Raw genomic sequence first — 16,823 nt, 5'->3', positions numbered from 1 at the left:
TTTATTACACATGCGGTGGGAATCTTGAGGATACCTCCCACCTGAGCAGTTGGGGAAAGACACAGCCCACCTGTTCAAATCCACCTATGACCTTTGCTATAATGTGGAGACACATTCCTGTGTCCAATGAACAATGAGATTATAGGGACCATTGTATTATGAATGTATGTTGTGTATATAAAGACCACCATTGCCTGGCCAGTCACTCTCTCTCTCTGAAGGCTTTCTCTCTGAATGCTGAGGGCTGGATCCAGGACGCGCTTGCGAATCATCCCCACGTATGTATATTTCTCTGTAGCCATTTTGTTATCCATTCTGTTCGCCATTTGTTCACTCTTGTTTGTTGTTCATATTATTCTCTGTTATTGTGTTAGATTTTGATGTTAGTTTGTAGTGTATAACTTGTATTGTGTTATTCACCTTTTCTCTAAACCATCCACAGCGGTGTTAGAACCACTGTGGTTTTTAAATCCAAACCAGGTTTTGTGTTTTCACTCCTTACTAAGGGCTTTCTTAGCGTCACAATCGCTCAAACAGCATACACATTGTTAAGGGTTTTAAGCGTTACATCATTGTAGTATTTGATTACTAAGGTTTAGAGCATGGGTCTTCAACCTGTGGCCCTCCAGCTGCTGTGGAACTACACATCCCAGCATGCCCTGCCTCAGTTTTAGCATACATTAATAGCAAAACTGTGGCAGGGCATGCAGGGATGTGTAGTTTCACAGCAGCTGGAGGGCCACAGGTTGAAGACCCATGGTTTAGAGTATAAGCATATTCTTACTGTGTAAGGTCTACTGCGTATCATTCTGTGAGCGTCTGCGCTGCTCGTGTCTCACTCTCACGGCGCAGCGTCCGCTACGCCAACAGCGTAGCAGTACGGTACTCGGTACGCCTATAGCATGCTTGATACGAAGCGTGAATCCGTGAGCATGCGTGTCGCTCGTGCGTCACGCCCACGGCCTAGCGTCTGTTACGCTAAGTGTGTACCTCTACGGTACTCAGTGCGCCAATAGCGTACTTAGTCCGTAATAGTATATAGCTTATGTTTAAAGGTAATATTTGACATTATCAATTGAGGGCTCGTCCGGTCCTCCTCATATCCGTAACCTAGCAGGACAAGGCAGACTTTTATCCATCAGCAAAGGGCGGGAAGGTAGTATCCCCTGTTAGCCGTTTGGTGGTCGGGGATACAGTAGTGCTGATTAGATAAGCGTCTGCTCCGCTTGGTTTGTAGGGATGCTGGTGGGATCCGGATCCGAAAGGTAAGAACGTTAAGCTATTGTCTTTTAAATCTGTTAAATTTCTGTTTGGTGCAAACTGCACACGCACACACCTGTATTTTCATTTGTGTATTTTCGCATATCTACCCTCTTGTTTGCCATTAGCATTGATTATTAGATACATTTTGACCCGTGCTGAGAAATTTGTTGCTATTTAGTTAAAATATAAAGTAATATTTAAGGGAGTACATGTAAAACACACACGCAGCCTGGCCCAGTTATAAAGGTTTATACAGGAGATTCTGTGTGGTGTGGGTAAGCGATTATAGTTGAATATCGTTTACATTTATAGAAGCGTGTTATTTGCATTGTTGCGGACGCATCCGGCCTTTGTATACGTGTCTCGGACCACGTGCGAGATTGCGTACGCAACGCAAAGGCCTACACACGTGGCGTATATTACGCAACGTGCGTACGGATACGCCCACTAAATACAAATCACACGATAGCATTGTTTTAGTTTAGGCGATACGGTAGCCACGCGATAATAGCACAAATTGATCAGTATCCAATATTTAGTTTAAAAACACCTTTTTTTCTGTATTACCTCTGGGGAGAGCTATCAGTTTACAGGAAATTATTTTTCTGATCAGAAAACTATAGAATGATAGTGTGGGCTGAAAAAGGTATGAGTGTATTGAATCCCGCTTGGTGGTCTTAGTGAAGCTTGGTGATCTTGGTGAAGCACGGTCTAGGTGAAAACGTGCGAGCACGGTTTTGGTGAACACGTGCGACGGAGTGTGATAAAAGTTTTCGTGGTATTACGCTCCGGCTGTTGTGGAGCACAGTAGGGAGACTCCAATGATCCTACCATTTATAGACAACAAGTGTCTATAAGTGGTACGATTGGACCGCACGGTTGTAGGTGTAAACCCGTGACGCAACGTGATATGAGGTCGCATATTCATGCGTAAATTGCCCTCATACGTGTTGTAGGGAGCACATGCAAGCGTGATTTGTGTAAAATAAAGGTAGGGAATTTTCGCTGGTCTCTCAGGAAAATCCCTAGAAGTAGGGCCTGCAACGGCTACACGTGTCTGCTAGAAGGCGGACCGGGGATACCCGGAGCAGAAGAAGTTCAGTGGAAGAGCTTTAAGGATTTCCACCGTAGACTTCTGTGTTTGGTGCATTTTAGGAAGTTTTTCTGTGTTAAAAAGGTCCACAATGGAAGCCAAGTGCACAACACAGGGACGTTTAGCAGTCAGGGTTCAGACTGCAGAGATTTGCAGACCCCGGGGGTCTGCTCGGTTAGTAATGTGGGGGAAGTATGGTCCCCACACTGAGACCTTTTGTGATGAATGGACACGAATGACTGTGGGGGATAAAGCACCATTTCCTGGGATAGGTAGTTTTGACTCAGAGGTATTGCATAATCTAAGGCTTAGGATCTGTCTCATAAAATCCCAAAAACAGAGGATCAGACACACAAACTGTTTACATTTATGGCAACAAGAGAGTGATATACAGAGGGAATTAGCTTACATAGCTGGTTCCAACACTAGCAGGAAACTGATGGCGACTGGAGAAACAATGGCTACAGAGAATGACAAACTGGGATATGATGATAATAGTGCACTTAATAAATGTATTAATGACAATAAGAGTAAACGTAATAAATGCGTTAATGACGATAGGAGTAAAACTGATAAATGTACAAATTCTAACCCGTGCAAGTTGCACCCCATGTTAAACTTCCCTCAGGATTACAAGCAAGAAAGTGAGCCCAGCACGATGTCGGCACTTTCTCCAGCAGCCACCATACGAGACACCCAGGTGGGCACGGCCCAATCGGTAAAGGCAGTAGTAAAGCCCCCTAACGGAGGGTCAGGTGAGGTCGTGTCCACAGGTAAGTACGGTATTGTATGTTATGCACAGACAATTGCACCTCACATTGTAGAGTCAACACAAGATGATGTAGTTGAACTTAATCCTGTCAGGGTGATTGCAGTCCCAAATGGACAGACTGACACTCTGGGAGTCACTCCCGTCAGGAACATTGCAATGCATTGCCCCTGGTCCCGGACAGAATTAAGGACAATTATGTCTGAATTTCCTGATCCCAGGAAAGATCTAGCCGCATGCCAAAGGTTTATTAAAGAACTAGAAAACGCCACGAACCCCATAATAAAGATTGGCGGACATTGCTGAGGGTATGTCTACCCTCCAATATTGACCCTGCGAAATTCATCACTGATTGTAAGTTAGACGCAGAAGTACCTCTCACTGAGGAATACAATCAGGACAATGTAAAACAGATCAATCTGCAGTTAGGAGTATATTTCCCAACTGTTGTCAAGAGGAAATTTTTTTTCTCCATTAGACAAAAAGAAGGTGAAACTGCTTCTGATTATTTTAATCGAGCACTGTAGGTAATGGCTAGATCTACTGGGATCGCGGACATTGACGAAAGTGTACATCATAGAGAGGTAGCGGTGTCCGTATTAATGGAAGGTTTAAAAGAAGTGTTGAGAACAAGGGTACAGACCACTCAACCTAACTGGAGAGGTATCTCGGTGGCTGCATTAAGAAAGTCCGCTGTTAAGCACGATCGGAACATCAGTAAACACAGGGAGTCACAGGGGGGTAAGCAAATGACAATAAGTATAAAAGTCCTGACAACGAAGCCACATCAGCCTAAACCCCAGACCGCTGTTGGTAAGTCGTATGTGGTAAAATGTTATAACTGCCAGAGGGAAGGACATTATGCACGGAGTTGCAGATTTAGAGACCCACATAAGGTATATCGACCCCCTAGCCCTGAACATGACACACAGTATGACGCACGTAATTGTAATCAGGGATTATATAGGAAAAATTTTGGGCCGCACCTGTAATTTGCAGCCAGTGAAGTTGATTGTTAGCCTTGATAGTAAGCCTGAGGTTACAGTCGATGTAATTGGTAGGTCATTCCTTGTAGACACAAGGGCGGCCAGGTAAACTCTGTGATTTATCTTTAAAGGTTTCCTCTTCATCTCTGACGTTCACCAGCAGAACTACAGCTCAAACGTCACATGTCTACTTGGTCTTTTCAGAGGTCTACCCAACCCCAGTATATCTTACCAGCATCATTGTGCCTGGCCACGCACAGAGGGTGGAGAGTGGAAATACTGGTGGGGGAGACTGTGCAGAGATACCGATGGACATGTTGGTGTGACAGCCTGATGGTAAACGGAAATCTGACAATGTTTTTTTTTTTATTGTTCTCTCTCTTTTTGTTCTTTCATGTTCTACGGATGGTATGTCACACAACAGTTAAACAAATGGTAATGCAAGATTTATGCTCCTTACAGAAAGGTCGCTGATTCAGAAAGAATATCGTATCACTGGAGTGTTCGTTTTGGGAAGACTGAGAGACAGCACTGTTGAGACGACATCTGAGCAAGAAGAACAACAAGACTAGAGGACAATTATCGTAACAATTTTCTTTCCCTTCAATTATTTTCTTTACCCCCATTACAACCCTTTCTTTCTCCTCCTGCAAGATGGACTTGCCCCAAGAGACCGCATTCCGTGTTTTCCTGTTGACCCTGTTGTTGACCAGAGCAATATGTAAAACAGAAAAATGCAGCGCTTAAATGGTCACATAAGCAAAAACAAAAACAAATAACGTATAAAATGCTTATTTAATAAAACTTATTTAAAAGGTGATCTGTATTAATGAAATATATCTAGTAAAACTTTCACAAAATTTTCAATCATGATAGGTGTTTTTCATATATCAAAATGTCCTTGTAGAAGGTCGGTATTAAGGAACCTGTTCCTATAATAGTCCCCTTGCAAAGAAGGACCCTTTGTCCTATCCGTGAGTTTATAGTTACCACCAGCGTCCCTTGAGGTAATTAAGCGAAGCTGCGTCCGCAAAGTGGCTGCTCCTCAGAGGGTGGTAGATGTGGCTCCTCCACGGTAGTTGTAGGTTCTTTTAAGGGTCCAATTTGTTGAGAGGCAATTGCGGGGGCTTGGTCCAGGTCCAATCCTTCCAAGGTTTAGGTAAACACGCTATCAGGCAAGTCCCACCGTGGGACTTGCCTGATAGCGTGTTTACCTAAACCTTGGAAGGATTGGACCTGGACCAAGCCCCCGCAATTGCCTCTCAACAAATTGGACCCTTAAAAGAACCTACAACTACCGTGGAGGAGCCACATCTACCACCCTCTGAGGAGCAGCCACTTTGCGGACGCAGCTTCGCTTAATTACCTCAAGGGACGCTGGTGGTAACTATAAACTCACGGATAGGACAAAGGGTCCTTCTTTGCAAGGGGACTATTATAGGAACAGGTTCCTTAATACCGACCTTCTACAAGGACATTTTGATATATGAAAAACACCTATCATGATTGAAAATTTTGTGAAAGTTTTACTAGATATATTTCATTAATACAGATCACCTTTTAAATAAGTTTTATTAAATAAGCATTTTATACGTTATTTGTTTTTGTTTTTGCTTATGTGACCATTTAAGCGCTGCATTTTTCTGTTTTACATATTGTTTAGGGGTCTGACCAACCCTTTTCTTACAGCTGCTGTGGGGAACCACTCATCTAGCGCCTGGGTATAGGTAATACCTTTGGGTATTGCTTTTCTATTTCCTTTGCATGTTGACCAGAGCAGTCTGTTTCGGTGAGAGTACCAGAGAGGTCGAGAAAGGATCTGGAATGGGTTCTGATGACCAGGATAGATTCGTAAAATTCCGAGAGCAACACAATCACCGAGCAAAGGCGAGTATCAGAAAACGATCTGGTAGCCATGACACTAAGAGACATTGTGAAGGATTGTTAGCTGAAGAGAATTGTATCTGTAGGAATTGTGAAAACATAGTTGAGGACGGGTGCATCCAGAGTTGTCAGTCCAGCCTTAATATCAACATGGACCGACATCCATTGAGTGACTATCACTCATTAGTGGGTAAGGTTTTAAACCAAACGGAATGTTGGATGTGCTCACAAGTACCTCAAGGTCATAGAAAGTCAGGACTAGTGCCATACGCTTTAACAATAGATGAGGTACTTGAATTAAGGGGTGGGAGACCGGTGGACAAGAAATTTAATATTTCTAGGCCTCCTAGTTTGAAGCTCCACCAATATCATGTGGATAGGTCCTTAATATGTTTTAACATTTCCAATTCCCGAAAGCCGGGAAATTGGGAAGTGACATGGAACAACCAAACCATGGCATTTTCACATAGAGCCGATAGAATGCCCGTAGACTCAGAACTTATATGCCAAATAGCCAACGGTGGGAGATATTTTCAGTACAGGTATACTCTAGGAAGTAGGACCATGCGGGTTGGAGAAGTATCGCCAGGATACTGTGCGCATATCATACAGCCTGATACGTGTACTAGACAAATGAGAGAGTTAGGGATAGGATTTTTCACCTGGAAGGTTTGTAATATGGTGATGTCATATTCTGTCCCATATGTCCTCCCCGATGATACATGTTTCATATGTGGGAGGAGAGCGTATAAGTGGCTTGCCCCAAACTCAGAGGGATTGTGTTACATTGGAAGAGTGTTACCGGAAGTAATGACCATTACCCATGAAAAGATGAAAGACGTTCACCGCAATGCTCAAGCTCCTTACACTCACTACGAACACATAGTAAAGAGACACCTTATAGGACAGAGCATACAGCCTCTGATTTGATCCACGAATCCACCGGGATTCAATTCCTACTCGCGCTAGATATCACCCGTACCGCCAGAGGAGTTATAAATTTTAGGTATATAACTGCGCTAGCGAACCTGATAGACAATATCACCGAGATGTATGATGACACCTTCAGGTATACTGGGAGAGAATTGCAAGCTTACAAAACGGAACTGATCCAGCACAGGATGGTTCTCAATTACATCACAGCGGTGACAGGCAGGTATTGTGTCACCCTAGCAACTCAGTATGGTGTGAAGTGCTGTACTTATATCACAAACAGCACCGAGGACCCAACAGAGGTCATGGATCAAAAGATGGACGATATCTTGCAATTGAAGTGGGAATTCCGAAGGAGACACAACCTTACCCTTGCTGCTGTGGGTAATGAACTGACCGGCTGGGTTTCATGGTTGAACCCACGCAATTGGTTCTCAGGTTTAGGAGAATGGGCTCAAAATGTTATCGTTACTGTAGGGAAATTTCTCTTATGTATCCTAGGAGTTGTCATAATGATTGGTTTGATATTCAGATGTGTTCGGATTTTAATGCATTGCAAGCGAAGTACCAAATTGATGAGTTTGAGGAGTGAGGGCATTGTTACAACAACTGGTTTAATTTATGACCCATCAATCGAGACCATGCTGTGATAAGACGTGATTCCACGGTCCGTTTCTTTCACCTGTTTCTCTCCAAGGTAAAAAGACATCCACTCGGAAGAAGATTTTGATGACCCTTTATACAGACCATTGATGAACTTTTTCACAGACATTTGATGAACTTTTAGAGACTTTAACTTTCTATGGACACTTGAAAAACTTTGCTTACCACTTACAGCAAAGATACAGCAATCCGGACAAGACGTCAACAAGACTTCAACAGACGCCCAAGGACGACCACATACATTATCATATGAATGCATTTATAACGCATGTTTCTTATCTTCATCTCTACGATCTTCAGGTAGTGACACACATAGTCGACAGGTAATATAGGCACATATATTAGCACTCACATATTTTCCCGCTTCATGTATCATCAACTAATGTGCACCCCATTTGTTGGAACTAAAAGCCGAAAAGAGCTCAGTAGAGTTTGTTAGCCCACTTACAGACCCTTAATACGGGATAAGAAGGATTCAATGTATACTTCGCAATACCTCGAAGCTTATTTTAGAACATGTACGGCACGATGATACATGACCCCTCAGACATGAATTTCATACATACATGCTTTTACTATCCCACTAGGTCATACATTTCCCACCTTCTCCTCTCCTCCCTACTCCCAATCATATATAGGTATTCCACGGTATTATATATTTTTCTGCTTAGTTGTTTAGATAAGTGGCAGTTATTGTTGACTGCCAAAGGGTGGACTGTCAAAGTCGAAAAATATCATAATGCGAATGCCTTGTACTAACCCCAATGCACATGCCCACTGCTCGTGCACCCACTCCCCCGTACGTGCACATACCTGCAAGTTGCGTAGGGGACGCTACAGCGTCTTGTGCGCATGAGATGTGTATTTACGGCGGAGTTTGTGAGCGTGTAGCGTGCGACTCGATCGTAGCATATTTAACCTAAATAGTGCATATTGTAGATAACATTCCCCTAGACAATGTCAGGAAGTATGTTTAGTTTAAACGGTTCCTGGACAGAGAGATTCCTCTTTGCATGATAGGAAGGGTCAGATAAAGGTTGAAAGGTGGTGTCTAGTATCCAGCTGTAGGGTATTTTAAGGGTAACATTTCGGTGTTGGTTAGGAAAGGATCGCTCGCTCCTGCGTATAGTTATGTGCAAAAGTAGATTATGGACATTAATTGTATTTGCTGTTTATTACACATGCGGCGGGAATCTTGAGGATACCTCCCACCTGAGCAGTTGGGGAAAGACACAGCCCACCTGTTCAAATCCACCTATGACCTTTGCTATAATGTGGAGACAAATTCCTGTGTCCAATGAACAATGAGATTATAGGGACCATTGTATTATGAATGTATGTTGTGTATATAAAAACCACCATTGCCTGGCCAGTCACTCTCTCTCTGAAGGCTTTCTCTCTGAATGCTGAGGGCTGGATTCAGGACGCGCTTGCGAATCATCCCACGTATGTATATTTCTCTGTAGCCATTTTGTTATCCATTCTGTTCGCCATTTGTTTCCATTTGTTCACTCTTGTTTGTTATTGTTCATATTATTCTCTGTTATTGTGTTATATTTTGATGTTAGTTTGTAGTGTATAACATGTATTGTGTTTTTCCCCTTTTCTCTAAACCATCCACGGCGGTGTTAGAACCACTGTGGTTTTTAAATCCAAACCAGGTCTTGTGTTTTCACTCCTTACTAAGGGCTTTCTTAGCGTCACAATCGCTCAAACAGCATACACATTGTTAAGGGTTTTAAGCGTTACATCATTGTAGTATTAGATTACTAAGGTTTAGAGTATAAGCATATTCTTACCGTGTAAGGTCTACTGCGTATCATTCTGTGAGCGTCTGCGCCGCTCGTGTCTCACTCTCACGGCGCAGCGTCCGCTACGCCAACAGCGTAGCAGTACGGTACTCGGTACGCCTATAGCGTGCTTGATACGAAGCGTGAATCCGTGAGCGTGCGTGTCGCTCGTGCGTCGCGCCCACGGCCTACCGTCTGTTACGCTAAGTGCGTACCTCTACGGTACTCAGTGCGCCAATAGCGTACTTAGTCCGTAATAGTATATAGCTTATGTTTAAAGGTAATATTTGACATTATCACCAGGATGTCATTGTATATCGGTAAACTGTATGGTCTCTGGCTTGTGTACTGGTAACCACAATGAGTATGTCATTGTATAACGGTCACCGGTACCAGATTAGGCTGTAGTTTATATACTGGTCACCCAGTGGGGCTGTGTTTTGTATGCTAGTCACTGAATATGGCTTTGTATACAGACTGGACAGCTTTGTACTATGGGGGTCATTCCGACCTGATCGCTCGCTGCAGTTTGTCGCAGCGCAGCGATTGGGTCAGAACTGCGCATGCACCGGCGCCGCAGTGCAGCTTTCGTTGCCTAGCGATCGCCTCTGAGACTGAGGCGGTCGCTGGGCGGGAGGGGGCTGAACGGAGGCGTTAAGCCGCCATTTAGGGGGAGCAGTCTGGCCAACGCAGGCGTGGCCGGACTGTTGGGGGGGCTGCGTGACGCCTCACGCATCCGCTGTGGCCAGCGGCAGCGACAATTAACTCCCGGCTAGCCGCAGGAGCTGCGCTGGCCGGGAGTTACTCCTCAAATACAAAGGCGATGCTTTTGTATTTGTGCGGGGGGGGCAGCACTGACATGCGGGGCGGACTAGCCCTATGCTGGGCTTTCCCCCGCATGTCTGAGTATCTTATCGTAGCTGTTCTACTATCAACTCGGAATGACCCCCTATATCACTGTTTGCAATGATAAAGCCTCCACCCAGTGCGCCAAGTTAAAGCTATAAAAGGTAATTCCAAGCTTGTTAGGATTTTTTTTTTGCATAGAGCAGTTTACATGTTAGGTTTCAGGTGTCCTTTAAATTCAGGGACCTTTTGGTGCTACACCAGGGGTGGGGAACCTTTGGCCCTCCAGCTGTTGTTGAACTACACATACCAGCATGCCTTGCTGCAGCTTTGCTATTTTGCCATGCTAAAACTATTGCAGGGCATGCTAGGATGTGTAGTTCAACAACAGCAGGAGGGCCGAAGATTCCCCATCCCTGTGCTACACGAATACTGGTGAGAAGAGAGATATACACTGACTCATGACGGAAGTTTGGAGATTGGGATGAATGCGTAAATCGCATACTGCGCTTCATTCCAGACCCTGCGAATGCAGACGCAGTATGATCAGAGGAATCATGTACATCACACTGAACATTGTTTTCATATTGTTCCAACAGAAATGGAGGCTGGGATTCAACAGGAAGGAGAAGGAAGTGGAGCTACAGCAGAATTGAGCCACAGAGCTAACACTCCATGCGCAGGAATTGTCCAAGCGCCTGAACAGCCCAAGCATATTTCAGAAGAGCCAAAAGGCATAGAGAACACTGGATTTGTTGGGGATCCTCCACCTTATTCTCCTCCAGACCCAAAGATTGCACACCTGCTGTACCCAAATTATCAGCCTAACTTTTCTGGCCCTATGCCAGTCATGTACCAGCCCGGACCCCCAATGCAAAGTGCCTACGCTCAACAGAACCTGCCGCCAGGATCATACCCCTATATCATAGTAAGTCCATCTCTTTACTCTGTAGCATCCAAATGTCCATACTATCTAGGCGCCCACAAGAACACAGATGTTTTAGCATCATTTCGTCCCATTCGGAATACAGTGCATTGATGCAGCTCCATTTTACCTCTTTACTTGGACCAAGCCTGTTATTTGCAATAGCAAATGTTGAGTTTTGAATATTCATATTAAGCATTTACATGGACAAGAATAGCATCACTGCGATGACCATGTATAAGGCAGTACTCAAACATACACCACATGCAGTATGTATAGCCTCACATGTTCCCTGATCACATAATTATTGGCCCTCATCAACCTTTTCCCTTATCTCCCTATGAGGATTATAACCCCCCCCTCTTCCCCAACTGCATCCAATACAAAGCAGGGGATTGTGATGTGGGCTACTCCATTCATATATTTAGTGGGTGTGCACAGCTGCCTAGATCTATATATCTGAGGACAAGAATCTTTCAGAAAGGATTGCGTGGCTTATGGTGGGTTGCTGTTTGTTGACTCCATATTGTTAAAGGCTGTTATAGTGGTGATCATCCACTGTTCTGCCATTGATGGTGAATGGTTTTACACCATCGGTCAGATGCCATCAATGGTTTGTGTTTTACGAATCTGACTCCATCATCAATAGTATACCATTAGCCTATGACCATTGATGGTTGCTAACCCATCGAAGGTGGATGGTCAACCCTAGGCTGTTATTCAGCTGGATGTTCTTATTCTCAATATAGTGTTGGTGAAGTCTGAACGTTTAAACTGCTGCAGTTCTTTTGATCTTGTGCATTAATGTTGTGAAGACGTAGTCTCCTGTGTTAACATCCTTTTCAACGCACTACATATTCTGATTAGGAGTGAGCCTCATTGAATTAAGATGTAGCTGGTTATAACCGCTGTACCCTTTGCGGAGGCTTGTTGGCATGCTCACTGATTTTGTGATTTTTTTTTTTTCCTGGTTTCAGTTGCTTGAGTCTCTGTGCCCTTCAGGTACATGATGGGTTAAACATAAGCTTCCCATGGGGAATGGCAAGGAAACCAGATATTAGGAAGTCACTTGTTGGGAGTTTCTTGTTCTAGAAAGGCAATGTATTATTAATGACCCCTGATCCAGTGCGGTCACTGACTCGGAGACAGCATTAATGGAAGTCTGCAATATGCAGAAATCCATCTGCTGGGCCGACCATCACACGGAAACGTCCATTTATTGTCCAGGAATAACATTTTGAGCGACATACAGGAGAATATTTTAAGTCCTCTTTTCATGTTTGAAAGAGAACTAGTTTAGGTTTAGTGATATCAGGTTAAGGTCCATTTCAGGGGGATACATACGATGAATGGGATGCCAGCGGTCATATGACCAACACCGAAATTCCAAAGCAGAGATTCTGCACTATTCCCCCCTAACCCTACCCTCCCTTCCCGCAGCCTATCCCTAGTCCTCCCCTGGAATTACCAGGGTGCATTTATTGGAAGATAATCTATACCAGGGGAATGTTTCCTTTATTTGATAGAATGAGTACACTATTTACACCACAATTTTCCCCCCAAAATAGGAATTTAATACCTACCGGTAATTCCTTTTCTCGTAGTCCGTAGTGTATACTGGGGATCTGAACTTTATTACCATGGGTATAGATCAGGTCCACTGGAGGCTGGCACTTTAAAACCTTTAGTTTGTATGTGTGTGCTGGCTCCTCCCCTCTATGACCATCCTACCAGACGCAGTCTAGGAAACTGTGCCCGAGGAGACGGATATACCACGAGAGAAGAAAACAGGTACAACAGAGGTGAGGCACTAAGCCAACACACAACCATAACCGAAAGGAGGGCGCTAACTAAAACAGTGGCTAGCAACACCAACCTAACCAGGATAGCAAAGCTATCCCAACAACAAAATGGGACCGCAACGGTGGGCCAACCCAAAAGCTTACTCAGGTAAGCAGGAATTGAAGTACTGAGGCGGGCGCCCAGTATCCACTACGGACTACGAGAAAAGGAATTACCGGTAGGTATTAAATTCCTATTTTCTCTTTTACGTCCTAGTGGATACTGGGGATCTGTACTTTAGTACCATGGGGAAGTCCCAAAGCTCCCAAACGGGTGGAAGAGTGCTGAGACCCCTGTAACACCGCCTGACCAAACTGAAGGTCATCCTTGGCCAAGGTGTCAAACCGAACTTTAACAAAAAGTGTTCGAACCAGACCAAGTAGCAGCTTGGCACAACTGTAAGGCCGAGACACCCCCGAGCAGCCACCCTGGAAGAGCCCACAGATTTCGTCGAGTTGACCTGAATAGACGTCGGCAAAGGCAGAGCCGCCAAAGTATAAGCTTGTTGAATGGTCAACCTGAGCCAACGAGAAATTGATTGCAATCTTGGGGGCATCATAAAGGCCAAACGGCGAGTCAGATATCTACTTTCACACCAGGAAACATTCTATTTCCAGATACGATGATAACCATGGTGGAAATAACCCAGGAGGGAAGAAGTTTTCTAGCTGGAATCTCCCTCTTAACTTCCAAGCCATCAAATGTAGCTGTGGTAAGTCTGGATAGATGAACGGCCCTTGCTGAAGAAGATCCTTTAGAACAGTGGTTCTCAAACTCGGTCCTCTGGACCCCACACGGTTCACGCTCTGCTCTGAAGAGCTTTTTGAGAAGAAAAGTGAAGACTTCAAGGGCTGCAGCAGTGTGTACATGTCTAGTGACATTCACTGCTGCTGCTCCATCTCTCCCCAGCGGCGCTGTACGCTCCCGAGCCCTAGTTGCTGGGTAAATACAGCAGGAGGCTCCGGTTTTCTTCTAAAGTCAGGCACACACGACGGGGGCTCTCCGGGATCGCGTGGCCGCGCTTCGGGAGGTGGTGAGTGGGTCCCGTGTACTTTATCGCGATCCGGCGCGGTCAGTGGGAGGCGGGCCGCGCGGGCTGGCGGTGGACACTGTGGCAGTACAGGCGATCCCACTAGATCACCAGGGCATGGGTGCAGGTCAGGTTTTCCCTTTAAAACCGTTTTACTAGTAGCCCACAGTACCAGTTCTCTGTGATTTTAGTCACCATATCTCTCCTGTATCTCTGCTTGTGCTGACTACACTGCGCAGGGGTTTGGGTAAGAGGTATTGTGCTGCTGCCAATTGTACTGTGTTACCTGATACTGCAAGTTATATCATGTCTGCTTCTGAAGGTAACGGTTCTGGGGCTGAACACACTGCCGGTGGTGCTGAAGCCACAGACCCCTATGAGGAGACTATAGCAGCTGTGGGCTCTGGTTCTGGGGGCTCCTTGCCCCCCAGTGGGACTGTGGCAACAGGGTTACATAATGACCCACTGTGGGCTACTTTGTCCACACTTCTACACACGCTAGTTACTAAACTAACACTCCCTATGGGACCTCCTATGCCGGTGCAACCATATGTGGTCCCCGCAGCTAACCCGCCGTGGGTGGATAATTTGTCTGCTCAATTGAAGAAGTTGAACCAGTCCTTGACTACTAAAAAGTCTGACCCTCGCTCGCCTAAGACCAAGGGGTCCTCTAAGCGAGCTCTTATCTCCTCACAATCCACTGCTGTCACTGACACCTCGTCTGATGAAGATCGCGCTTACACTGACCCCACAGATTCTGACACAGATACTGCTGATGGGGAGGGTAGTTCACATGTGGATGTTCCTGATCGTTTGGAGGCTATTAAGTTAATTTTACAGATTACGGATGATCCCGAGCCATCCGCCCCTCCTAAGAAACCAGATAGGTTCAAGCATCAGAAGGTGGTTAAACAAGTTTTACCTCACTCTGACCACCTAGTGGATATACGTCAGGAACCCTGGAGAAACCCGGGAAAGAAGTTTGTGCCTTAAAAGAAGATGCTGGCTTGCTATCCCCTCGCGCCAGAGCTGTCTAAAAAATGGGAAACGCCTCCTCCAGTAGATTCACATGTGGCTAGGATGGTGGTTTCCTCAGCTCTACCTGTCACTACCGTCTCGTCTCTAAAAGAGCCTACGGATAAACGTGTGGAGGGTTGTCTGAAAGCGATGTGCAGCACCCGTGAGGGTGTAAAAAGGCCCACTATTGCAGCAACATGGGCTGCAGAGGCTATTGAAGCATGGGCCCTAGAGTTAGAAGCTGAAATCTCTTCTGACCATGCTAGACAATGCTGGTCATATATTGTCACAGCTTCTCACTATATTAAAGAGGCGGCTTCTGATGCCGGTATCCTAGCAGCCAAGGCCTCTACTACATCAGTCCTGGCTCGCCGGATATTGTGACTGAGATCCTGGCCTGTGGATCTGGACTCTAGAAAAACCTTGGAGGTACTTCCTTTCAAGGGAGATATTCTGTTTGGGGAGGACTTAAATAAGATAGTGGCTGACTTGGCTACAGCCAAAACTGCCTGTCTGCCAAGTACCGCTCCTTCTGTGTCGAAGGCTAAAGGTACTTCCTTTCGCCCCTTTCGTCCTTCAGGTAAAGCAAAAGGTCAGGCGTACAACAAGCAGGCCTGCACTTCCAAACCTGGTAAGCAGAAGCCCAAAAGAGCCTGGGCTGCCCGTCGGCCAGCTGCCAAGACCGATAAGCCTGCCGCATGACGGGGCGGGCCTCCCCCTGGGGGATCCCAGGGTGGGGGGGCCGGCTTCTAGGGTATACCCAGGAATGGTTGAAGACCACTTCAGATGCCTGGGTACGGGAAGTCGTCACTCGAGGTTACGCCATAGCCTTCAAAAACCGCCCCCCTCATCGATTTTGCCGGACAGACGTCCCATTGGACCAGACAAAGGCAAACACTCTACATTCGGTGGTACAGAACCTACTGGATACAGGAGTCGTAGTACAGGTGCCTCTTGCTCAGAGGGGCCGGGGGTACTATTCTCCGCTGTTTCTGGTCCCGAAACCGAATGGATCCTCCTTGCCCATTCTCAACCTCAAGGCATTGAACAGGTTTGTGAAAGTTTCCAAGTTCTGTATGGAAATCCTTCGCTCTATAGTTCTGGCCTTGGAACCTGGGGACTACATGGTCTCCCTGGACATACAGGATGCTTACCTGCATATTCCTATAGCAGTGTCACATCAGCAATACCTGAGGTTTGCGATTGGCAACCTCCATTACCAGTTTCAGGCGTTACCTTTTGGCTTAACTACGGCTCAGCGAGTCTTCACCAAAGTCATGGCGGTGATACTCCGCCGTCAAGGGGTCAGGATACTGCCGTATCTGGACGACTTGAAAATCCTGGCAAATTCCCCAGAACTTCTCCTACGTCATCTGGATATGACGGTCTGGTTTCTACAAGCCAACGGGTGGCTCATCAACTGGAAGAAATCCTCCCTGGCCCCTGCTCAGAGCATGGTGCACCTGGGAGCGCTATTGGACACTCACAACCAGCGGTTGTTCTTGTCTCAGGAGAAAGATTCGTTGCTTCCTTTCTCGTCCGCAAGTGTCGATACATTCGGCGATGCAGGTGCTGGGCCTCATGGGGTCAGCATTCGACATGGAGTATGCTCAATTCCATTCTCGCCCCCGTCAGAGGCTGATTCTAGCCAAGTGAGACGGCCTGCCTCACCGTATCAGGTCTCACATGATCTCATTGACTCCGGAGGTCCGTCTGTCGCTGCACTGGTGGCTCCAGGACCAACGATTGTGCAGGGGCCGTCCCTTCTGGATATCCGACTGG

General features: G+C 45.9%; 1 protein-coding gene across 3 annotated transcripts in view; it reads left to right on the top strand.

The window, feature by feature from the left end:
• PRRT1B (proline rich transmembrane protein 1B) overlaps nt 1-16,823 on the top strand; it is a 60,696-nt gene that overhangs the window by 13,525 nt on the left and 30,348 nt on the right. For all 3 annotated transcript variants that reach the window (XM_063935573.1, XM_063935574.1, XM_063935572.1), the window contains exon 2: nt 10,827-11,155. In XM_063935573.1, coding sequence (XP_063791643.1) covers nt 10,827-11,155 — 329 coding nt within the window. The remainder of the gene's footprint in view (nt 1-10,826; nt 11,156-16,823) is intronic.

Source organism: Pseudophryne corroboree, chromosome 8, assembly GCF_028390025.1.
Source record: "Pseudophryne corroboree isolate aPseCor3 chromosome 8, aPseCor3.hap2, whole genome shotgun sequence".
Lineage (NCBI taxonomy): Eukaryota > Metazoa > Chordata > Amphibia > Anura > Myobatrachidae > Pseudophryne > Pseudophryne corroboree.
This window is presented reverse-complemented; position numbering and strand designations above follow the sequence as displayed.